This window comes from Brachyhypopomus gauderio, chromosome 12 (assembly GCF_052324685.1).
Source record: "Brachyhypopomus gauderio isolate BG-103 chromosome 12, BGAUD_0.2, whole genome shotgun sequence".
Taxonomy (NCBI): Eukaryota; Metazoa; Chordata; class Actinopteri; order Gymnotiformes; family Hypopomidae; genus Brachyhypopomus; species Brachyhypopomus gauderio.
In genome coordinates, this window is record NC_135222.1 from 10,059,711 (window position 1) to 10,084,872 (window position 25,162).

Consider the following 25,162-nt stretch of genomic DNA (forward strand, 5'->3'; position numbering starts at 1 on the left):
GCTTGGCTAATACATGGCAGCTTGAAAGTGTTTTTTCTAGATTATTTTAAAATTATAATTATATAATTGGAATATTACATAATGGAGAATGAATGCAAAAAAAAACACATTATCCAAACAGGGTTTGGTTAGATCCCTAACCAGTTAAATCACAATTTCTTCAGACTGAAAGACATGTAAATCTAAATCTAAAACCAACTTTTTACTAGTTAGTTTAAAATTTTAACTAATATCTTGTTAAATATCTTGTGTGTGTATATATATATATATATATATATATATATATATATATATATATATATATATATATATATATCTTGTTCATTTAGGTTTCAACCATTACCTTCAACAACCTTCTAAATTTAGTTGTTAATAAACTACTAAGTTGTTACTAGATATGTGAATTTACATTAAGCATTAAGTCACTGGTGTATGAAAACTGCATTGCTTAAAGTGTATAGAGTGAAATTGTCTTCCTCTAGAGAAGGGTCTCTAGGATCTGAAAAAGAAAGCATCAAAGATAAGCATCTTAATAAAACAACATTTCAAATCCAATAAACAATTATTAAGTTTTATTTTTAGTTTTCTTCAAATATCAGGAATATTAGTTATTTTAGGAAGGACAAATGCATACATTTTATACTATATCTGGGAGTGTACAAATGTATAAACATAGAAATTTATAATGGATACAGGTTCTTTCTGTAGTGAAATCTAAGCACATGTTGTTAATACTGACCAGAGAAATTAGTTGCTATAGTGAAATGTAAGTAAATTTAATATTCAGTGTGTACAAGTCCAAAATGAGATAATCCAAGTTAAGCTGACTAGAATTTTTCTGCCTGATTGGCTGTTTTGTGGCTAATCATTGCTGATGTCTTAGCATGCCAATGTCACTATAGAGAAAGCCATGGTCTTGAGAAGCTTTGTCATTGACTATCTAGTTGAGCTCCTCTGGACAGTGTGAAAGTCCTCTGTAAAACAAACAGCCCTTTATCTGATCACAATGTTCTGCCTGAATCAGACATCAAGCTCACTCATGCGCCTAACGGAGAGTCACTAACTTATCTTCCGAGCGGGATCAGGATTACACAGTCTACATTCCCACCAACACCATATCCACCATTATGCCCCACATTTCAGACATCATTTTGCTTTTGCATCAGAAATAAATGCTGAACAGTTTCTGTGAAACGGTTACTTTTTTGGGGCTTTAGATAAATTCCATTTGGCCAATTTAATCTATATAATAACTGCTAAAAATAGAAATGACATAGAACTTGAGTCAGCAACGATTCATTTATACTTTTCAATCAGGAAGTAAACTTGAGAAATGGAGGAAGTGAAGATGTGGGCCAGTGTTTCATCTTGTTGGTGAAAAGAACAGTGTAAATTGATGGGTAGAGTATTACATTCATCTAAAAAGAATTTGAATCAGGTTCATTTTTGTAGCAACCATGTATTAATAGGCCACGTGGCCAAGTTTAGTGAGAATTAGACTCTTCAAATTGGCTTCATAGGGACACAGTGGTTATGTTAATTAGGGGTAAGATGTTATAGAGAGGAAGTGGCTCTGACCTTCTTATTTTAACCTCATGCTATTATATTTTACATGCATTGCATTGCAATACACACCAGTCTGCTGGCATACCTGTCTAATATATCACATCAGCTTTGCTCTTAAGACTGGCAAGATTTGACCTGGGCATTGATTCTACAAGATGCTGGATGCACTCTGCAGAAATACTGTATCTTGTGGAAATGACTGTGCAGTTGCTGCATACTGGACAGCTGCCCAGTGAACAAGCCTTTCTACCTCATCCCAGAGATGCTCATCTTTGCATGACAATACCTGCCTTGTTGCTGGAAGTGTCCAGTCTGGATAAATTGTAGCCATGAAGAGATTTATTCAGATGCTGAGATACACTGTTCCTCAGACATTCTAATGTGGGTGTCAGGGACAGTACTGTTTGCCAGTGCCCACACCCTAACACTGACTCCATCGGTCTGTGCTGCTGACACCATGCAGAATGGCTTCAGGAATCCATGTGATTGGGTGGAATTCTGATACTTTTTATAGCACTCAGTAGACAAGCCAGGGGCAATCATAAAAACTGAAAAAGAAAATTAGAGTACTAATTTAAATGATGCATTTTCTGCGCTATAGTGTATTATAATAATATAAGAAATCTGCAGTATCCTGGAGATGTTGCTGACAGCAGTAGGATGGGGTGCAGTACATACATGAATACCTACTATGAATGTAAGGTGGAGGACACAGGAGGACACCAGGGGGCAGCACATCAGCATCACGTTCAGCAGAACAGGTACACGTACAGCTCAATAAACCATCACATCCAGCAGAACAGGTACACATACAGCTCTATAAACCATCACGTCCAGCAGAACAGGTACACGTACAGCTCTATAAACCATCACATCCAGCAGAACAGGTACACATACAGCTCTATAAACCATCACGTCCAACAGAATAGGTACACGTACAGCTCTATAAACCATCACGTCCAGCAGAACAGGTACACGTACAGCTCTATAAACCATCACATCCAGCAGAACAGGTACACGTACAGCTCTATAAACCATCACATCCAGCAGAAGGGGTACACATACAGCTCTATAAACCATCACATCCAGCAGAGGGGTACACGTACAGCTCTATAAACCATCACATCCAGCAGAACAAGTACACGTACAGCTCTATAAACCATCACGTCCAGCAGAACAGGTACACGTACAGCTCTATAAACCATCACGTCCAGCAGAACAGGTACACGTACAGCTCTATAAACCATCACGTCCAGCAGAACAGGTACACGTACAGCTCTATAAACCATCACGTCCAGCAGAACAGGTACACGTACAGCTCTATAAACCATAACATCCAGCAGAACAGGTACACATACAGCTCTATAAACCATCACATCCAGCAGAACAGGTACACATACAGCTCTATAAACCATCACGTCCAGCAGAACAGGTACACGTACAGCTCTATAAACCATCACATCCAGCAGAACAGGTACACGTACAGCTCTATAAACCATCACGTCCAGCAGAACAGGTACACGTACAGCTCTATAAACCATCACGTCCAGCAGAACAGGTACACGTACAGCTCTATAAACCATCACGTCCAGCAGAACAGGTACACGTACAGCTCTATAAACCATCACGTCCAGCAGAACAGGTACACGTACAGCTCTATGAACCATCACATCCAGCAGAGGGGTACACATACAGCTCTATAAACCATCACATCCAGCAGAGGGGTACACATATAGCTCTATAAACCATCACATCCAGCAGAAGGGGTACACGTACAGCTCTATAAACCATCACATCCAGCAGAACAGGTACACATACAGCTCTATAAACCATCACATCCAGCAGAACAGGTACACATACAGCTCTATAAACCATCACGTCCAACAGAGGGGTACACATACAGCTCTATAAACCATCACATCCAGCAGAACAGGTACACATACAGCTCTATAAACCATCACGTCCAGCAGAGGGGTACACATACAGCTCTATAAACCATCACATCCAGCAGAACAGGTACCCGTACAGCTCTATAAACCATCACATCGGGATGTTGATTGAGGGGCAAGGACTAACTCCAGCAGGGCCAGCCATAACCATCAACTAAAAACGCAGAAACAGAAGCAAGACCATGGCTAGAGCTGCGGGACAGATCATGGGTAATGAGTTCACTCAGGTGGGCCAAGTTCAGATGTTTTAGAAACTGTCACTTTATTGGTGAAATTGTTATTTAGATTTGGAAAGATTTTGATAATGTGACAAACTGCTTTGATTTTCCAGTGATCACAAACACCTTGGTATCTAGAATTTTTAGTAGATAAGCCTTAACAAGGCTTAGTGATGAGAACTAGAGTTTGCGCTGTTAGCCCTATTTTATTGACACTACATTGGTTGCCAGTTCAATTCCACATGACTTCCTCTAGAGAAGAGTCTAGGATCTGGAAAAAAAAGCATCAAAGATAAAATGAATATCCTATGATATTGATGCTGTGTATCTGCAGATCTAAAGTAGAACTAAAATAACTGTTTAATCAGATCAGAGTCAATAATATAGGAACTCAGTCTTATGTCCATTGATCAATAAATCAATGTCATTTTCTGTCAGCTTTGCACTAAAAAGTGATAAGCAAAACTAATAATATTCATTACATCATACTCATCAGATTTAAACCCTTATAAAAGTTGGCCTGCAACCGCTAACATATATGGTTTGCATATTGTGGCTCCCAAATATCATCAAAATATTTGCCTGTACTGTAAATTGCTGACACAATTGCCTATTGTCTTTCTTTTAAGAAACCTTTGATTTAGATATGTCATTATCATCTTTATTATTTTTACATTTCCTTGTATTGTAAATTATAAATTAATATTCTCAGATATTAAGGCAAGATTTAGAACCATCTTCAATTTCCATTGTAGACATCGCTGGTGCCCCCAGGAGGCCAATGTAGGAACCTGCATGTAAAATTCCATTCATATATTTCAGTGCGTGCACCCCAATCGAAATTTGTCCTCCGCTTTTAACCCATCTGTGCAGTCAGAACACACACACACACACACACACACACACACACACACACACTAGTGATTACTAGGGGGCTGTAGATCACACGTGCCCAGAGCGGTGGGCAGCCCTAGCCCGGCGCCCAGAGAGCAGTTGGGGTTAGGTGCCTTGTTCAAGGGCATCTCAGTCATGGCTTTTGAAAAGCCTTTCACCTTCTTAATGAAAATTGATGTCTCCAAATGGTTGTCTTTGGTGAGAGTAGATATCCTCAAAAATACTGAAATGGGCTAAATGCATTTAAAAGATCTTTTTGATCTTCAGCAGAAAGACACAAATTTATTGGGTTTACTTTACAGAATAATAACTGTAAGAGGTGTTGACCTCTTCTCATGCTCTGTCAGCCAGGAGATTAGGAGATAAATGATTCATGATTAGTCTGGTTAATAATAGACTAGTGGTACAATCTTTTAAATTATTATATATTGTCCCAGTCCTAGCCCCTATCTAACCATGCTTACATTTTTCCAAATCATTGGTGAGACTGCACATGACGTAATGTGACATAGTAATCAGAAACCAGAAGTCAGGCTCTCAGCACACAATTAATACATTTTTAACACTGTTTTAACACACTATTTACACCATGTCAACACTGTCAACACCTACCATATTATTTACAAAAAGTCCACACTATACTGGCCAGAATCAAATCCCAACATATAAATCTGATTTCAAATCTGACTACAAAATTCACATGTAAGTGTCACAGGTGGAAAGACGTGATTCTGACCTATGAGAACGGTCTTGGCTGCATCATTACACATTGTTAAATGATAAAGCAGGAACCTCACTGAACACTGTGTCTCATTTAAGATCTTAATCTCTAATGTTTTTTTGTAAACCTGTCCCAGATGAAATCTCATCCTGGGGTTACACACATGGCAGTTATGCATCCTGGCATGATCATATTGAAAAGGAGGTTGTAACTTTGACCTCTCACACCATTCGATAATAAAGCACTTTGTGAGCTCAGTCAGGAGAGTCAGACAGCATGGAAAACCTGAGTCTGAGACGGATTAATTGACATCACTCCTAGCATTTAATAAGTTAAGAAACGTTTTGTTATGTCTATTATGCAGTCTTAAATGTCATGTTCCATTTGACCGGACTGGTCCAGCTTATATAAATTTGATGCATGTTTATGTGAGACCTCATGATAAAATAAGGTGTATGTAGGTCAGTAGTAAACAAAAGCTATGGATGAATGGCAAGGTGAGGATACTACTCAAGGTGAGGACACTACTCCAGGTGAGGATACTACTGTAGGTGAGTATACTACTCAAGGTGAGGATACTATGCCAGGTGAAGACACCATGCCAGGTGAGGACACTACTCCAGGTGAGTATACTACTCAAGGCGAGGACACTACTCCAGGTGTGAGAATACTACTCAAGATGAGGACACTACTCCAGGTGTGAGGATGTTACTCAAGGTGAGGACACTACTCCAGGTGAGGATACTACTCAAGGAGTGAGATCCAGAATTCAGATGACAAACAAGCCTACAGTGAGGCACAGGATAGGCATCAGCTATACAATTGCAGATACAAAAAGCCCATTAAGGATTTAAAAACAACAAATCAGCAACAATATGCTGCTCAGTAATGATGCCACACTGCCGGATGTCTTGATCAAGTTCTTGGCTGCCTTTTACACTCAAACGGGGTGGTTGCCTCCCTGCCTGCTAGAGGCCTACAGCATCATCTGGTGAGGACCACACAAAAGACGGTGAATGCTAGCAAAGCATCAAGCCCAGGTACAGCTTCTGTCAAAGTAGAGAAAACATATGCCAGCCAGCTTACAGAGATGTTTGCCAACATACTCAATCTGTCGCTTGCTGCTGTTCCAATATGTCTGAAATCATTCACAATCATTCCAGTGCCCAGAAATTCAGCTGTGAAATGCCTGCATGACTATTATCTAATGATTATAATGCCTATAGTCATGAAGTGTTTTGGGAAGCTTGTGCTATCACACATGAGAGCCATCATCCTATCTGATGTGGACAAGTACCACTTTGCATACTAGTTAAATCGCTCCATAGAAAATGCCATCATATCAGTGTTGTGCATTGCCTTGATACACTTAGAAGGACAAGAACGTTACATGAAAATGTGTTTTGTGGACTTTAGCTTCACTTTTAACTCCATCAGTCCCACAAACTGTTCTGAACCTGTGTCTTAGTCCTTCTAGCCTGGACAAATCACAGACACTGTGATAACGTGTGAAGACATCAGCATGGGTGCATTACAACAAAGAACAGCTGTGGTTTTCAGATAAACTCAAACAGTGTTCATAGGTCACCAATGATCTGAATGAGTTCTACTGCAAATTTGAAAGTACTGCAATGGTCACCTATCCCTGGACCTAAGTGGCAACTGTCTGAGAAAAACCTTATGTCCAGATCTTGTCTCACCATCCACCCTAAATAACAGCTGAGATCAACTAGCATCAGTAATCAAAAAGATCTGCTAATCTTTAGAACTTTATGCTTTTTCCAGCGGTGTCAATTCCAGGTTCAGAAAGTAAAAGTCCTCACCAGGATTTTGCTCAAGCTTGCTAGATTTTCTAATTTCTAATTAGTGCAATCCAGGTAAAATTTGTGGAATCAACACAATCCAGGAAGCCTGAGCAAAATCCTGGTGAGGACTTTTACTTTCTGAACCTGGAATTGACACCTCTGGTTTTTTCCAAGTGTTTGAAGTCCACCACCATCGTCCCAGCACAGACCAGTGCTATAGGCAACACCTTTGAGTGTGGTTTGTGCATCTGTGCTTCTCTAGTCTTGTTTTGCAGGTCATACAAGAGACGATGCTGCAGCTGGTGCTGTGAAAACTGAATCATCATGAGAATTAACAGTTGGGACTGTGAATCGTGATTGGTCAATGACTCACCTACCTGTGAATAGCTTCTTTTAGGCCATATTCTGGTTCCCTGAGGTTTCCTGGATCATGGTTACTATGCAGTCACAGATGACACATTTTGCTTAGCCTCTTGGAGTTGTAACTTTGCTGTTAATTGTTGATAGGACCTTTCATATATATTAAAAATGCTTTAGTCAGTGTGATAATTACATAGCACCTTAAGAGATATGCTATTGTTGTGTTGCAGACTCATTAGAGGTTTTTGCCATGTTAAATTATTATTTATTAATGTTATTTCTGCTCTTGCAGGTGACACTGTTAAAGCTATCTGTGCCAGATTCCATCTGCCAGTGGATCACAGTGTTTCTGGCGAACAGAAGTCAGCAGTTGTGGCTAGTGAATCACGTCAGACAATTGGACCGTACTTGCGATCCACAAGGTTGTGTCACAAAGAGAGTACAGCAGAGAATGTTCTTTCTATGGCAGCTTAAGAAATTCAACCGGTGATCAGTCTGCCAACACCTCAGGACATTTACAATAGCAAGGTTACAAAGTGCGCAGAGATCATGTCTGACCTCTCTCACCCCAAAAACCACCTCTTCCACTCAGGGCCATCAAGGTCAGGTCAAAAAGACAAAGAGCTTTTACCCCACAGCTGTAGGACTCGTTGATCACAGTGGACACTTTGTACTTTAAACAAATCCTCACTTACTTATCTTACTGGGGACCAACTGTCATGTAACATGATGCATGTTTGCACTGTACAATGTTCAGAACTGCAATATAAAGTAATAGATTCATATGAATCATAATAAAGTATGTTTCCTTTGATTCTGCTCATAGGCACACATTCACATATTCAACAGGCTGGGCTCCATTCCATTGGTGCATTTATATTTGCTCTCTTGATTTTGAGTGAATAGTTTTATTTACCCCTTACTTTAAAGTCTTGATTCTCTTGTATATATGTAAATAGTCAGTACACTTGTCTATGCTACATGTCATGCATGTGTGCACACACCACCACAAATTCTTTGTATATCTAACATATTTGGTGAAATAGTCTATTCTGATTCTGTGTACTTCTGTGTCCAACTACCACACACACACACACACATGCACACATATACACACACACATAGTCACAATAAAAACAAAAAACAAGAATAAAGTACAACGGGGGGGGGGGGGGGACTATAGAATAAGATTTGCAAAGAGCAAGGGGCAAGAGAGAAAAATTGTGAGTGTTTTTCTATATCATGTTCTAAATATTTGGATATGGATAGCATGTACATGAGAGTAAATATCACTAAGTAATGTAAGAAAGTTCATGTATTACAAACAAAATTCAGCAGCAATGTTTACAGTATAAAGTGCAGAGTGGAAAAGGGAATGCAGAAAGTATTATTAGAGTTTAGGTGGAGATGTACCGCGCCTGTGCCTTGGACAGAGAGTGAAGTGGTTCAGCAGTGCTCAGTGCCACCGCTGCAATAGTGTGACTCAGAGTCTTATAGCAGTGGATAAGAAAGATCTCACAAGGCACTCTTTAACACAACACAGCTCTAACCATCTGCCACTAAATGTGCTTCTCTGTCTCTCCAGATTGCAGGAGGTGTGAGGTGTGGCCCAAGAGTTGGCCAGTAGCTGGTAGTGTCCTGTGCCCTGCCACAGCCTCCAGGGAGTCCAGCTTTACTTCTCCCACTGAGCCAGCCTTCCCAACAAGCTTGTTGAGTGTGTTCAGAGTGCTCTTGTTGATGCAGTTGCCCCAGCACTTAACATCTTATGATGTTAAGCTGCAGGTGGTTCAGCTTACACCAAACAGCAAAGTCCTACACCAGCCTCCTGTATTCCTCTTCCTGTCTATCACTGATATGCCCCACGATAGCCGTGTCAATGCACAATGCAGATGAGAGGACACTGTGTTGTAAGTCAGAGGTGTAGAGGTAGAACAGGAAGGGGGCTTGTAGTACAGTTCCCTGGGGTGTACCAACACTGCACACCCCCTTGTCTGAGATACATCCCTGCAGTCTCACATACTGAGGTCACCCAATCAGATAGTCCAGTATCCATGGGACGATTTAATCATCCAATTGCATAAGCCAAATCTTCTCACAGCAGCACAGGCTGTATGGTGTTGAATGCACTGGAGAAATCAAAGAACATGATTCTCACAGTTCTGCCTGATGTGTCTCACGTACAGGTGAGTGTATGTTCTGTCCAGCAGGTAGATAACTGCATCGTCCACTCCTTTGCCAACCTGATACGCAAACCTCAGAGGGTCACAGGTAGTTCTGACCAGAGATATCAGATAAGCAAACACCAGCCTGAGTGTCTTCGTTAAGTGGGATGTCAATGCAACAGGACAATAGTCACTTAGATCCATTGGCTGCATTTTCTTGGGGACAGGAATCACACAAGACATAAACACAACTCTTTTGAGGCTGCAGCTCAGATTAAAAATAGGCTGAAGGAATCGACACAAATTGCTCTGCACACATTTTCAGCACCCAAGTCCAGCTGTAATTATAGATCTCATAACACCCAACCCCTTGTGCATTTAATCATACATTTAACCATGTATATGTATAACCATTCATTTATATTGTAAACCTTTTCAACTTACACAATGGCACAACCTTCTTTGTACTGCCTTGTAACCTCTGTAAAAGAAGTCATGTGAAATTTCATTGTACCTGAGTATGATGTTACTCACAGCCATTAGCCACAGACACCCATTAGCCCCACATGCAAGAAGTACACGGTATACATTTAATGTCACAGAAATTCAGCGGATATAATTAGTTCTTAAAAAAATTATAATGGCTAGAATTATTAGTTACATAATACTTTTGCATTTATTCTCTAGATTATTCGATGGGGGTGGCGTATCAGTGCCCCCTACTGACGAGCCACAATCCAAACCATAACTTGGAGAATTAGCTACCTTTCACAGGTAATACTGAACAATATTTTTTGTTGTATTTGGCCATTATAACATTATGTTGAGAACTCAGTTGGCTTGTCAAAGTATGAATTAATTTTCCACATCTTTCTTTCTCTCCAGAGGCAGATCTTGGATTTTTCTGAGTAAATCACAGTGGATGAGTAAGGGGCCATTAGGGGCCACAATATTGATAGAGCGGCCAACTATTTGTCCAACATCCTTGCATCATTGGTATTGGTAAAGTGTAGGCTATACCAATATGTATACACCAGTATGTCTGTTAGACCAGGTGGACACCACGTTTAGCCCGATTTTCTAAATATAGCGAAATACACACATGTGCGCACGCAATGAATCCACAAGTATTACCCAAGGAAATTTATTCAAATCCATACTTGACAAACAGTAGATTTTACAGTTTATGACAATCAATTGACTTGAAAGTAAAATTCACTCGGTGGAGAAATGTAAACGCTGCAATGTTTTACAACGTGTCGCCGACGCAACCAGTGCGGTGTCCGTGAACCGTCCACTGCTGTCAACTTTGTCGCTATATGTAGCGACTTTTCAGACCCTTTAGTGACTTTTTTAAGCGATATATCTAGCGACATTTTGTGGGGTTATTGGAGACTTTTGGACACTGTGAGATGAACCCTACGCTCTTCAGTTACTGTCCTCAGCGAGCAGCGGGAGCTGCCGTGAGCCCTGTCCCACAACTCTCACAGTGCAGCCTCACCGAGCAGACCCGCACCGCTCCACGTCCACACCGAAAATGAACTGCGCATGCTCAAACCCCGCCGCTGACTCACCCCGCCCCGTATTTACAGAGCGGGATGTAAAATTAAACGCGCCTTCAGTGTGACATCAAAAGAAATCACTGCGTTTAACTCACACAGTTTATTTAATTTACGTAAAAATTATTTATACAAAGCATTAAAGCATTAATTATGCAAATTAGGTGCCAACGTCATTCGTCGACTTCTAGGACAGCCAATAGCTGCTCTCCTTACTGAGGCGTTGGAAACACGTCACGCGGGCTTTGGCGAGAGTTGTCGTAACGTTGAGTGATGATCTGCAGAATAATGCATATATGTAATGCTGCTATTTTGTTATCGTCAGCCTTGCAGCGGTTTAGCCATCTAGTATAACATTTTGGCACATTTTAAACACGTGGGAGTGGTATGGATGCGTCTTTTGTAACTACTCAAGGGACCACGGTTCATTACGATTGTGTTGTGAAACTACATCGGTTAGAGGTGAACAAGTAGCACGTTTCTTTTTAAAACGCTCTGGGATTTCTCACTAGCTACCTCACTAGATTAAGTAAACTGAGCTTTTAGAGCCAGTGTGTTGTAGCTGACGTCTGTTAAAGTTTCTTAGCATGTTAGCTGACTAACTCCAAAGTTTAGTTGATTCTTAATTGGCTAGTTAACAAGTGTGAATCCTAACTTGCATTTTTTTAGGAGACCACGGAGTATGAGAGACCTAGTGTAACCAGACAAGTGCGTCGGTCTCAACGAGTCAAGTTGAAACGAGAAAGAGAACCGAAAAGCTCTGAAGAGAGAGAGCCTACAAACAAGGGAGTCGAAGGAGAGGTCTGCAACCGCCATAACTAATTGGCTAGTTAATTAACAAGTGTGAATCCTAACTTGCACTCTAGCTAGCTCACAGTTACTGTATATCCGCCCTGTAATCTAGTTTAGAAAGCCCGGATACCAGTGCGATGTGCTGTCAAACGCTTTAACATGTTTTTAGGAGACCACGGAGTATGAGAGTCCTAGTGTAACCAGACAAGTGCGTCGGTCTCAACGAGTCAAGTTGAAACGAGAAAGAGAACCGAAAAGCTCTGAAGAGAGAGAGCCTACAAACAAGACAGTCAAAGGAGAGGTCTGCAACCGCCATAACCATAGTATTAAAGTTTGTGTGTTCACATAATGATCATGACTTTGACTTTCATCATCAGAGAACTAGAAAAGATGTGGAACGGATTCAAGTTGCAGCAAAGGGTGCAGATTCAAATCGCAGATCTAAGGAAGCTTGCAGTTCAGTAAGTGAATATGCAGCATGTTTTCCCTTAACATGCAGGCTCTTGGGGCGAGTTGGTCATCGTGTGTTTTTTCATAGGGTCATCAACATTTGTCTGAGTATGAACTTAAGCGCCTTGAAAATATCAAACAGAACAAGTCCTTCCTTTGCTTTCTGGAACTGCCTCAGGTAGACATGTAAAACTTTCCTAACATTCATGTAGCTGTTGAAACAGTAGAAATAGGAGTGGAGTTATGGGCCTTGTAATGAAGTCTTGACTGTCGGCAGGTCTTGGAAGCACTGAGGACAAAACCTAAGTCCTCTCAGCGAATCATCAAAAAGTAAGTTATGAACCAATCTTTAGACAAAGATTTTGTAGATTTTTATCTCATCAGTTTGTACAGTGTCATGGTTGCAAACAAATTGCTGACAAATTTCTCACTGACTGCAAAAAAAAATAAATAAAATGATTTTAATTCAGAGTGAAGGCGGTCGAAGTGCTCCCTCATCGCAAGTCACTAAGGTTACAGAGCAAAGGGCTTTCAGAGACCTCGGCTGCAGGACCAGTGAGAAAAGTAAGGGTCACGTGTGATTCTGGCTGCATACAGTACATGCTATATCAAACCCTTCCATTGATGATCTAAACAACTTTTTCTTTTGGAAGATTCGGGCCTGTAAACCAGCGGAACATGTCCAGGTGAACCCAATTAATATGGATGAAAACAGCAGACTCCCTGAGGGACTCCTTAAGCTGTGGACAGAGGTAGGGAGGGATTCTTTTGTTGTCTTCATTATGTCTTATTTGTCACCTTCACTTAATTTTAACTTATGTGAGACAGGACTACATTAAAGAGGACCAACATCTGCCAGATTTAAACAGGTGAGAAATACGTTCACTTTAACAGCACACCTTGCATGCGATTAAGTAAAATAACATTTGCTTTTTTTTATGGTTTAAAGGCACCAGTATTTATGCTTCTAATTGATTTTAAGACAAAGTTGATAACCTGTATATACACTGTATTTCCAAAAGTATTCGCTCACCTTCCTTGACTCACATATGAGCTTAAGTGACATCCCTAATCCATAGGGTTCAATATGACGTTGGTCCAGCTAGAACAGTTTCAGCTCTTCTGAGAAGGCTGTCTACAAGGTTTAGGAGTGTGTTTATGGGGATTTTTGACCATTCTTCCAGAAGAGCATTTGTGAGGTCACGTATTGAGGTTGGATGGGAAGGCCTGGCTTTCATTCTCCGCCCTAATTCATCCCAAAGGTGTTATGTCTGGTTGAGGTCAGGACTCTGTGCAGGCCAGTCAAGTTCATCCACACCAGACTCTGCCATCCATGTCTTTATGGACCTTGCTTTCTGCACTGATGCACAGTCATGTTGGAAGAGGAAGGGGCCAGCTCCAAACTGCTCCCACAAAGTTGGGAGTAAGGAATTGTCCAAAATGTCTTGGTATGCTGAAGCATTCAAGCATTCACTGGAACTAAGGGGCCAAGCCCAGCTCCTGAAAAACAACCCACACCATAGTCCCCCCTCCACCAAACTTTACACTTGGCACAATTCAGTCAGACAATTACTATTCTCCTGGCAGCCCCCAAACCCGGACTTGTCCATCAGATTTCCAGATGGAGAAGCGCAACTCATCACTCCAGAGAATGTGCTTCCACTGCTCTAGAGTCCAGTGGCGGTGGGCTTTACACCACTGCATCCGACGCTTTGCATTGCACTTGGTGAGGTATGGAGTGGATATAGCTGCTCGACCATGGAAACCCATTCCATGACGCTCTCTGTGCACTGTTCTTGAGATAATCTGCAGGCCACAGGAAGTTTAGATGTCTGTTGTGATTGACTCTGCAGAAAGTTGGCGACTTCTTCGCACTATGCGCTTCAGCATCCACTGACCCCTCTGTCAGTTTACGTGGCCTACCAGTTTGTGGATGAGTTGCTGTCATTCCCAAACACTTCCATTGTCTTATTACATTTCTTAGTAATTGTTACACAATTCTTAACAAGACAGTTGACTGGAATAATTAGGAGCGAGGAAATTTCATGACTTGATTTGTTGCACAGGTTGTATCCTATCATAGGATGATAGGATTTGTAGTGTTGTAGTTGGAGTAGTTGGTGCTTCTTGGGGTTGGGAGATATGACAATGTATATCATGTCTCAACATAAAAATGTCTATTGTTTCATATTATGCTCCCTCTGAGAATTTGTAGAGATGAGAATAACCATTTTCTATTGTTTGCTGTGTATTTTTCTACAGCGAACAGTAGAATGTTATATTATTATATCATACCATTATATGGATGACAAAAAATGCTCTTCCTCTTGTACTGTTGTCAACACTTTTTTCACATGTGGGTGGGAAAGAGGGATGAGGCGTGGCAAAAAGAATTACAGGCGTAGAGAGGAAGGCGTGATCATCAGACACCATCCTCTGGCACTGTGATTTGAATTTACAGATTGCATTTCTGAATTTATAGAAAATGTGCTATAAATGCATAGTGAGATGCTCTCGAAAAAACAGTTGATACACCAGAGAATTTAACCAAGAGCTGTTCATGATCAGCAGTTTCAAACGTTAACCTGCCACTGAGCAGATAAGATGTGTAACATAAGATGTCATGGTGATACTGCCCTGGAAAAGTGATCCACAAGACAGGCTTGGATCAAACTAAGCTTAAAGTTTTCTGCCTAATAAATGTTTGCTTTGTGAGTTGGGTTGGGTTGGAGTAAATTACTGGCCAACATGGTCATGGATGCTTGTTGGAGATCGTGCAGCTACCAAGGTGTTTTGTGTCTCAGGTACCTGGCACATCTGAAGATGATGTCCATAGATGCCAATGCTGTTGCCAAGGTGGTGACCAGGGGCATTAACTCTGCTGCGTTTCATCCATGTTCCACCAGCCTACTCGTGGCTGCTGGGGACAGTATGGGCCACCTGGGCCTCTGGACCCTGGTAAGTTCACGGGGACCAAAGGCCGATAACTTTGACAAGGCTGATGCTATATGAATGAATGAATGTTCGATTTATATAGCGCCTTTCAGAATACCCAAGGCGCTTTACAATTTATCACAGGTACAAGTCACAGACTACCAATCACACACACACTGGCGAGAAGCGGATCTCTACCCGGATCCACAGCCCCCTGGGGGACTGAATGGGGTGCAGGAAGGGGAGAGAGGACAGACCCTAGTAGCAGAGCACCACCCACCACTGGGCATACAAGCACACACACTCAGACAACAACAGCAGCAGTCGTCAGGACTCCAGACCTGCTTGCCCTGCAAACCCTAAATTGACTACAACTTTACGTCCATTGCACTTCATTAGAAATGCCTCCCTTGTATTGAGTACAATTACAGAGTTTATCCCAATTGCTGGCAATCACTCTCACAACAATCAAATGCACGGTCACTCTCCCCCATTCATCGCTGGTCAGTTTCCGACCACAGCACCATTGCTGACTGGATGTTATTTGAACAGCGGAGCATCTCCACTCAGTTATGATGCCGACATTGGTGTTTTGAAGAGTGTTTGTCATTTTTACATGCGGCACTGAGATGCGAGTGGACTACCAAAAATATGTGTTGGGGAAATGCCCACGAAAGAAGTGTTTTAAAATAAATATTGCGTTTATAACAGCACATAGTGTCCAAATAGGTCTTTCGGATTGAGTGAGTAATAGGGTTTTCCCTTTACTGTTTCTTCCCTGACCATGGTGCAGTGGATTCTGCTTTAATACGTTTTCGGTTTGGCTTGTTACTGTCAAATAATACTGTCAAAATAAACCAGACAGATAAAAGTACATTTATTTTATTTATTTATTAGTAAATGTATTTATAGACCACTAAAGTTTTTGAACTGTGATCTGCTTGTGTTTGAAAGGGCAGGGACTGGGGTGAAGATGGCGTCTTGCTTTTTGAGCCACACTCCCGTTCCATTTCCTGCTTGGCCTTCTCCTCAGCTCAGCCTACCAACCTGCTCACAGTCAGCAACGATGGTAGCGCACGCAGCATGGACCTGGAGAGGGCGCTGTTTGAAGAGGTCTGACGGCAAAACTAGGCCCTGCCCACTCTTATAAACAGCTGCTTGTAATGACTAAACTTTGTAACACACTCATGTTGCCATTACTGTCTTGTGTCCTTACTGTTATTAGGTGTGTTCCAAAAGTAATCCACACTTTTTTTTTATGGTGTGACTTTCTGTGCAGACAAAGCTGGTTTACAATCTACATACATATACTAATTTATATTTGTTAAAACCATTTTGCTACCTGTATCTGATCTACATAGAACTCGATGTTTTTGTAATGTTGTACATAGGTGTACCACTCAGTCTCTGGGCTGAAAAGCTTTGACTTCCTTTCTGTGGACTGTTCAACTTTACTAATTGCCCACAATGGTGGAGATGTTGTCATAGTTGACCGCAGAACCCGAGGGTAAGAATGATCTTCCCTAGTTTTTAAAATCCATTTGTTGTTTGGGTCACTTCAATGTGGTTTTAACTTTGCAAATTAGAAAAAACAAGACTTGTTTTGAATGTTTACAGGATATCCTATGAGTCCCTGCACACGTTGGATCCTCACATTGTGCGTGGCGTTCATGTGCACCCACTGGAGAGGCAGTACTTTGTGGCTGTAGAGAGCAGGTTTGAAACGGCACGATTGCAGCAACATTCGGCTTTATATACAAAACTGATCAAATGATTGTAGAATGAAATGTATGTAGAAGTTGGTGGTTTTCAATTAAGTAATGTAACTTTGGCATCAAAACTGACTTCAGAGTTCAAACGTTACACAATATATAGAATTATCAAAGACAATTTTCTGTTCCCGTTGAAGATATGTGCACATATATGATTGTCGTCTGCTGAAGAGGAAGGTCAGCTCTCCTGTGTGCACATTAATGGAGCACTCTAACAGTATCTCAGGTGCCTTCTTTTCACCGTGCACAGGCAACAGGATGCTGACTTCATGCACAACTGGCACAATCAGGTACCAAAATAGTCTTTGTGATTATTTTTGTAACTATTGTTTTTTCTTAAAAAATTTTGTATTAGAAAATGTTGCTTTTTCTTAATATTACTCAATAACTGGTTACCAGTTTGTCCCAGGAAAGAACACTTTTAAAGGTTTTCCGATTGTAGTTCATGGTGTTTAAGTAAATGTGAACGTGCAGAGAATCATTTTTATTAAGAATTATTTTTAAATGATAAAAATTATTTTTTAAATTAACTTTTTTATTGTGTTCGTTATGGTCATTTTAGGGTATTTAACACCTCCAGTTTGGTCACCGATCCCCCTGTCATAAGCTCAGTCAAGTACGTACATATGCAACACAATTGAGATAATGAGAGGACTAAGCCTTCAGCATCAGTCCCATGAGGATACTGGCTGTTCATTGGTCTACACATTCTTTCCAGTAACATGCAACATGTCTCCTCTCACAGAAAAATGATGCAGGTAAGCCAGTACGACAGACCAAAAGCAGTTTGGGACCCAAAGCAGGAGGACTGTTTTGTCATGGGCAACATAGACACCTGGCCTCGTCAGATACAAGTGTGTCACGAGAGTGGCCAGCTCCTCTACTCGTTTCAGCACGAGGAGCTCATGACCGCATTGTGTCCCATCACAGCGTTCCACCCCAACAGACACGCCATACTGGCTGCTACCAAGGGCGGGAGGCTGCACGTTTTCTCCTCACCTCAGTAACGTGTTTCGAGTCTGCTACATGTTGATTTGTTCTGTACGTTTTATAAAATTTGGTGACTAAGGTCTGGAAACCTTTATACACAAACACAGTTACAGTAAGTTGCATACTTCATGGGTTATGAAAAGTGAAGCTTTGTGGATGATCCTTTCACTGCAACTGTGGAAGCAGATCACAGTAATTGGTCTAAAAGTGTTTAAATGCTGTTTTGTTATTTGTATTCCATTAAATCATTTGACTTTATAACCTAGGGTGTCATGTATGTGACGGCGTTTTGCTTTTCACTTGTTCCATAATCTATCTGCATTCTCATTTTTGAATAACAATTAAAAAAGAATATTTGTTTATATAGCATCTTTCTCACACTCAAGGTAGCTTCACATACACCATGCATAAAACGTAGGGCAGTTAACAAATTAAGAACAGTGCAGGAAGGGAAAGGGCTAAGAAAACAGGTTTTGAGACCTGCCTGAGGAAGGGAGTTCTAGTTTAGGATCTGTTGCACTGAAAGCTCTACTACTGACTGAACAACTAGACCAGTACTGGAAGACCTAAGTGTGGGCTAGTGGAGTGGTGTGGAGAGCAAGTCTGACTAAGGACTCATTTGTATTGGATATTTAATGAAGGTCGTGTGTAATACGGGACTCTAGCTACAGAGGGGTAAAGACTGGTTATGTTGGATGGCAGGTGACTACTTTAGTAAACAACATTCAAATGAAAGGAAAAGATGACAGATTATGACTGACACTGGACTATATGTAAATCCTTCACAAAGATATCAAAGTGGGTGCTAACAGATGCTTTCGGTGCAATTATTAGGACATCAGTGTTTATCTTAAGGAAACTTGAATTCATCAAGCTCAAAATCAGACACACGTAGTCAGAGAGGGAGGAGGCCAGGGAGTAGAAAGGCTAAACCTCAAACCAGTCACCGGCACAACAATGAAAATAGTCCATGCTGACAAAACATCTCCAAATAAGAGCATAAAAGTGATGAGTAGAGAGAACAGAACCCTGGTGAAAGTCTTGAGCAACATGGACAGTGGTGGTTTGCATTATTTAATTATGATAAACATTTGTCTGAGGTAGGAATTAAACCAGGAAAAAGCAACAGAATGACAATGAAATGTCTTTTAATGTCATGAGACTTTCAAAAGCAGAGCTGAGATACAGAAGTAGTGGAATACTAATTGCTCCAGAATCTGAAGCAACAGGACCATTTACAATACTAAGGAGAACTGTCTCTGGCATGAACCAGACTAGAACTGTTGAGATTATGATGCTAAATGGGACTGTAACAGACGCAGCAACCTTTTCCAGTAGTTTAGAAGAGAAAGTCAAATTTGAAATTGGCTGATAATTATTTAAATTACTTGAGTCTAAACCAGCTGTCTTCTTGACTGGAACAATGCAGCAGCTTTTATTTCTTAACGGGATGCCAAATATGCATTCCAGATGCCAAGGATGTTAATCAAGTGAGAAATGGAAACAGATATCTGGCAGACATTTGAGTAGTGGAATGGGTGCAGGGAATAGCTGGCATGTTGCAGAGGGGTCAGAGTGAAATCAAATGAATGAAGAGTGAAAACATGAATAGTGTCCATAAAGAAATCCCCCTTCGGCATGGTCATGTACATTTATGGGTTGTTTGAGAAGGGTTTAAACAGAGTCAGTTTTATTCAGAAAATAGTGGAGAAATACCTGACATAGCTCACCAGAGCCAGTAACAGAGGGTTTTATTGTAGTAAAAAAATGATTGGGCAATGTTGATTGCAGACTTGTATTTTAATGAGTTCATTATAAGATATGGAATGGTTATTTTTATTTACTTATGAAGGCGCTCAGGGCAGCTTCCCGCTGTTTTTATGCAGGAGTGATCTAGGATCAGGAATGAGAGGAGGGGAAAGGCGGGTCAAGGGGGCATGTGGATCAAGAGCTTTAGACTGTCATTGTCATTTGCGGAGATCAAAATTTTTTGTACAGCACAGACTGGTACGATCAAAGGAAAAAAACTTGGATAGAAGAAAAGGCCGGAGGATTGACTGACCTAAGATTATGAATTCTGTGATTTTCAACTTTAATGCCAGTAGGAGGAAACCTAAGTATAATTTCAACAAATAAATATTTCAAGAGATTGCAATAACCAGAACCAACACCACTAACATCATTTAGTCCAGATAAATGAACCAGATTGAGTGTTTGCCCATGAGTAGGGACGTCACCATGCCAAGAACTGTTTTTGTTTAAATGTTTGATAACGTTCTGGTGTTTGGGTGGTTCACTCACATCTTCCCTTGTCTACATCCAAATGTTCAACGTACACACATATGTAATAAATGTCGTTAAGAAAATCCAAAATGTAGGTTGACCAGATCTACTGTAAATGTGGGTTGCTCCAGTCTACTGTAAACGTGAATGTGGGTTGCTCTAGTCTACTGTAAATGTGAGTTTTCCTGGTTATTGTAGATTGGGACAGGTTTAATGTAAACAGCGTAGATTTGCCAGGTCTATGGTAAATGTAAATATGGCTAGATCAAGTGTACTTGAAAAGGGAGTATAAACTGTCTACAAAGATCTCATAGACCTGAAGTTACTTACCTGGATAAGAAAAGGAAGCAAGGAAATGACTTCACTTCAAAATGGTTTAATTAAAGAACCTACACAGTCGGCAAGTTTACCTTAAGGAACAGCATACAAAGGATGTGGAACAAAGATCCGCCTCCTTGGAAGATGAAGGGCAGACCAGAGCTCAAACTGTCAGTGATAAACCAGGGTTTTTTTTTTCCAGAAGATATTAAATGAACTTGTTTAATCAAAAGTGCAAAATAAATAGCAAATCAATATAAAGAAACAATAATACTTCACAAAATAAGTGGCTGTTAAACCAAAGATTTCTTATGGTTATATTCAGTTCTGGCAACAGTAGTGGCGCTTAGGGGCGGGCCGCTAATGGGTGTGACCGAGAGCAGTAGCTTTGGTACATGAGGCCCAAATACAGACTCTCAACTATGTACATATACACATGCCCTACAACTCTCACACGTGCACAGCAGCATACACACACACTCACTACTGACATACTCACACACTATAACGTACACATACTTGCTACAGGCTCATACATACTCACTCATTACGTCATACATGCACAGTCGCTACAACGTACATACACACGCGCGCTATAACATACAGAATTCCAGTCATCCTGTATACTACACTGACCAGTGTAGATTCGTTCTTTCACCTAAGAGTCTTTTGGAGTAATTCTATGAGTAATTGTAAGCGAATGTAAACGAATGTAGTGAAAGGGAGTGGAAATTAGTATTTGTAAATGTAATGGGATGTGCAGCAGAGAGGAAGACCACAAGGTGGCACTAGCGCCTCTCTTCCTGCTGTCAAACGGTCATGGGGTGATTTGCCAGAGTGAGTGAGTGTAAACACGCCTACAGTTCAGTATGTTGAGACCGTTTCAAATGTAACTATAATAATCCACAAAGTACTAACGTACAGGGGTGACCGTTGTTAGATCTGTTCAAAAGACTCTTAGCTAGCAGACTCGGTCTGTTTCTTCAGAAACAGGACCAGAGTAGTTACCATGGGAGTGAGACCAAGGACATCACTAGGCCCTCATTCCTAAAAGCTAGGCCTTGGCTCTCCTGGAGAAACATCTCAGCCAGCCCAGGTCACCTGTTACTTAAGAGCATTTCAGCCCAAGTGTAGTGTTCAGGCTGTATTATAGCTTGCCACATCTTTTCCAAAGTTATAGTAGTCCAGCTCCTGGATAGCCACCTCAGAGAGCTTGGTAAGATTAGGTGCATCATTACTATCCATATTCTCAGGTGCGGTGAAGTGGAAGTTCTCTTCCTCATAGTTGTCGTGAGGTTCTAGATCTGGAGGAGCATCTGATAAAGGAATGAGATGAAAATTTTTATGAACTTGTTCACTGCTATAAGACAGTACACAAACATAACATAAAATGAAACTGGTAGAAAAGGGACTTGACGTATTTTGGTAGTTGTTCCTCACCTTGTCCATCTGGAGAAATATCCATACCATGTTTCACCTTCATGTGTCTACTAAGGTTCCCCTTTAGGTTGAAGCGGCTGGAGCAGTAAGCACACTTGAACGGCTTGCTGCCCGCATGGAGATGCATGTGACCCAGGAGGTTGTACATTCGGTTAAATGACTTCCCACAGACCTGCAAGGCACCAATGTGGACAGCAATGAACTGGAGACACAGTGGTGAGGTATAATAACAACAAGGAACTCAAGAGAATCTGGCTTGTGTTCTAGGTTCAGACGAAGGACTGAAGGTATCCTGGAGGACTACAGTCTGATTACAAACCACATTTCCCCCAATTCATGTAGTGTTCTTTTCCTCCTCCGTAATTAGTGTAAAAAAGACAAACAAACAACAAAACAGAGGCACCTGATTCTAACAGAGTTGGACAGATCTATGTTGGGAGTAGCACGAGTGGGGAAAGTTGATTGGGGGAGTCACTGATGACATTGTGAATACTTACCTTGCACTTGAAGGGCTTCACAGGCAGGTGGACAATCATGTGGGTTTTGAGGGTCTGTTTCTGGACGAATGACTTAAAGCAGACGTGGCACTGGAAGGGCCGCACGCTGGCGTGGATGAGCATGTGCCTCTTCAGGTTCGCAGACAGTGTGAACTCGCGTGCGCACACGTCACACTTGAATCCCTTTATTCCCTGTCGGTCAACAGAAACCAGCACAAACACTAAATCAAATCCCAGAATGCAGTTTTTCATGTGTCAGACATTGTTTAAGATCAGGCTTCAGGTTTTGTCCAAATAAATGAGCCTTTTTGGAAATGTATGCAGAGACAAGACTGAAGAGAAACACCACATAGAGCACAATTTACAGTTTACACCAGCCTCCCAAAAGTTATACAGTTTTAGCTGAATTAATAAAATATGTACACATACTGTGTTCAGATATTTGTGTAATTCAGTTCTAAGTAGAATGAAATAAATTTATTTAGTACATAAAAGCTAACTAAAGCAAAAAACTAACTATAACTTATGCACTCACTAATCCACAAAATCTAAATTCGAGAACACACTTGCTTCATACGTTATTTGAAACACAGCGAATATTTGCTATGCAATGATCCTCAGCACAGAAGTGACAGTGACATGCTCATGGCATACAGATGGGATTCTTACACGCACCGTAGTCTTACTAGGTCTATGACTGCATATCCAGTCCAGTGTTTTGCAAATATGTGTATTTCAGAAAAGTTGTGGGATGAAAATACAAACGAAGTTGCATCTTTGTCCATGGCAGTTATGCAAAAAGCCTGACTGTATAAGGTGTATATAAAACATAAGACCAGTGGAGAGGTCTGCTGTGTTGTACATTCCTGCTCTCAGGTGGAACAGAATCGTGTGACTTTTGGCCCCATAAAACATTCATTTCAGAGAAAACTTTTCCATCACTTTTCTCTGGACACACACAGCTGGACAAGATACTGGTGTCACTGGTGCACCGAGACTGGCGTACCACCACAGCAGTCATGTGACCACTGATTAGGAGTCAGAGAGTTGCTGATAAACTGGAAATGGGGAGTACTGGGCAATAGTGGTCAACTGTGCATCTACAAGGTGTTTCTGATCAATACCATTTTCTAATAATGGGAGGGGTGTATTTCTACATGGAGCAGGCAGCTGTTTACAATCGCTGTGGACATTTACTGAGCAGAAGTTATTGTTACTGAGCCCAGAGTACAATTTCAGTAAAATGATTTTAATCAGCTGTGTAGCTCTAAAGAAGAGTAGGCATTCAATGGTGTAATATGATCTCGTTAACCTGCAAGATCCCCATTAACCTATGAGAACCTGATGGTTGGCGTTAGCCTTGAAACCCAACATGTAAGGTTAGGTTACTGCAACTAATAATTTTCCCCTGACAGAGTACAGCGGGACTTTACGTGCCATGATTAAAACCTGTACAACTTCTTTTAGACGTAGGCAAATGTCCTAATTTTCTATGGTGAATGGGAATCGGCCTAATTTTCCAAATGAAATGCCAAACTAGCTCTGATTTATCACTAAAAAAAATTATGTGTGTCCACGTAGCCATCTCTGTGTACGTACATAATACATTCACTACAAATATACGTGTGTAGTTAGCAGACGGAGTAAGGCGGAGTAAGGCGGAGTAAGGCGGTACCTTGGAGGCCCGGGTCTGGGGCTTGAGCACCTTGTGCGTGAGGGAGTGCTGGCGCAGCTGGTGCAGCTGCAGGAACTGCAGGCCACACTGGCTGCAGGAGAAGGAGCGCTGAGTCTGGTGCTTCAGCACGTGGTTCTGCAGCTGGCTGCGGTAGGCGAACACCTTGGTGCACTGGCCGCACTGGAAGGAGGCGGGGCCCTGGTGGCTGACCTGGTGGCGCTTGAGGTGGGCGTAGGTGGGGAACTCCATGCTGCACTGGGCGCAGACGTGGCAGCGGCCGCGCTCGTGCTTCACCTCGTGGGCGCGCAGCTCGCTGGGGTAGGCAAAGCCGCGACGGCAGAAGCGGCAGCTGTACGGCTTCACGTCCGAGTGCTGCAGCATGTGGCGCTTCAGGTGGCTGGTCTGGGTGAAGCCCTTCTTGCAGACGGCGCACTTGTGCGGCCGCGTGCCCTGGTGCGTGAGCAGGTGCGTCTGCAGGTGGCTGGGCTGCTTGAAGAGCTTGCCGCAGTGGGGGCAGGCGTGCGGCTTGATGCCGTTGTGGCCCAGGATGTGCGTGACCAGGTTGTACTTGGACGTGTACGACTTCTCGCACATGCGGCACTTCCAGCGCTTCAGGCCCTCGCCCACGTCCACGCAGTACGACTCGTTGATCTGGATGTTGATGTCCAGGCGGTCGATGCGACGGCCCCGCGGGGCCTCCCCCTCCACGTGCTCCCCCCAGAACATGCCCTGACTGCTCTCGTCGAAGTCCCCCACTCCGTCCATATCCCCGCCCTC

The 25,162-nt window shown here is 41.8% G+C and overlaps 2 protein-coding genes across 5 annotated transcripts in view; one reads left to right on the forward strand and one right to left on the reverse strand.

Moving 5' to 3' along the window:
* Positions 1-11,435: 11,435 nt before the first annotated feature.
* On the forward strand, positions 11,436-18,532 carry wdr76 (WD repeat domain 76). 3 transcript variants are annotated; one of them, XM_077023066.1, is made up of 16 exons: positions 11,436-11,696; positions 11,904-12,035; positions 12,196-12,327; positions 12,404-12,487; positions 12,565-12,654; positions 12,754-12,806; positions 12,947-13,040; positions 13,130-13,228; positions 13,305-13,345; positions 15,383-15,434; positions 16,365-16,523; positions 16,802-16,917; positions 17,028-17,126; positions 17,320-17,472; positions 17,745-17,798; positions 17,928-18,532. In XM_077023066.1, exons 1-16 carry the CDS (start codon positions 11,622-11,624, stop codon positions 18,187-18,189), a joined length of 1,695 nt encoding a protein of 564 aa, XP_076879181.1. In that variant the 5' UTR covers positions 11,436-11,621; the 3' UTR covers positions 18,190-18,532. The 3 variants fall into 3 exon arrangements, with proteins under 3 accessions (XP_076879181.1, XP_076879182.1, XP_076879180.1); XM_077023065.1 differs by having other exon boundaries at positions 11,437-11,696; positions 15,281-15,434; XM_077023067.1 differs by lacking the exon at positions 11,904-12,035 and having other exon boundaries at positions 15,281-15,434.
* A 2,283-nt stretch (positions 18,533-20,815) lies between these two features.
* The window catches only part of znf710b (zinc finger protein 710b), a 20,767-nt gene continuing 16,420 nt past the window's right edge, over positions 20,816-25,162 (reverse strand). For both annotated transcript variants that reach the window (XM_077023069.1, XM_077023068.1), the window contains exons 2-5: positions 24,386-25,162; positions 22,711-22,902; positions 22,214-22,385; positions 20,816-22,089 (exon numbers count right to left, since the gene is read on the reverse strand). The exon at positions 24,386-25,162 is cut by the window's right edge and continues 777 nt beyond it. In XM_077023069.1, the coding sequence (XP_076879184.1) occupies positions 21,911-22,089; positions 22,214-22,385; positions 22,711-22,902; positions 24,386-25,162 (1,320 nt within the window). In that variant the 3' untranslated portion in view covers positions 20,816-21,910. The remainder of the gene's footprint in view (positions 22,090-22,213; positions 22,386-22,710; positions 22,903-24,385) is intronic.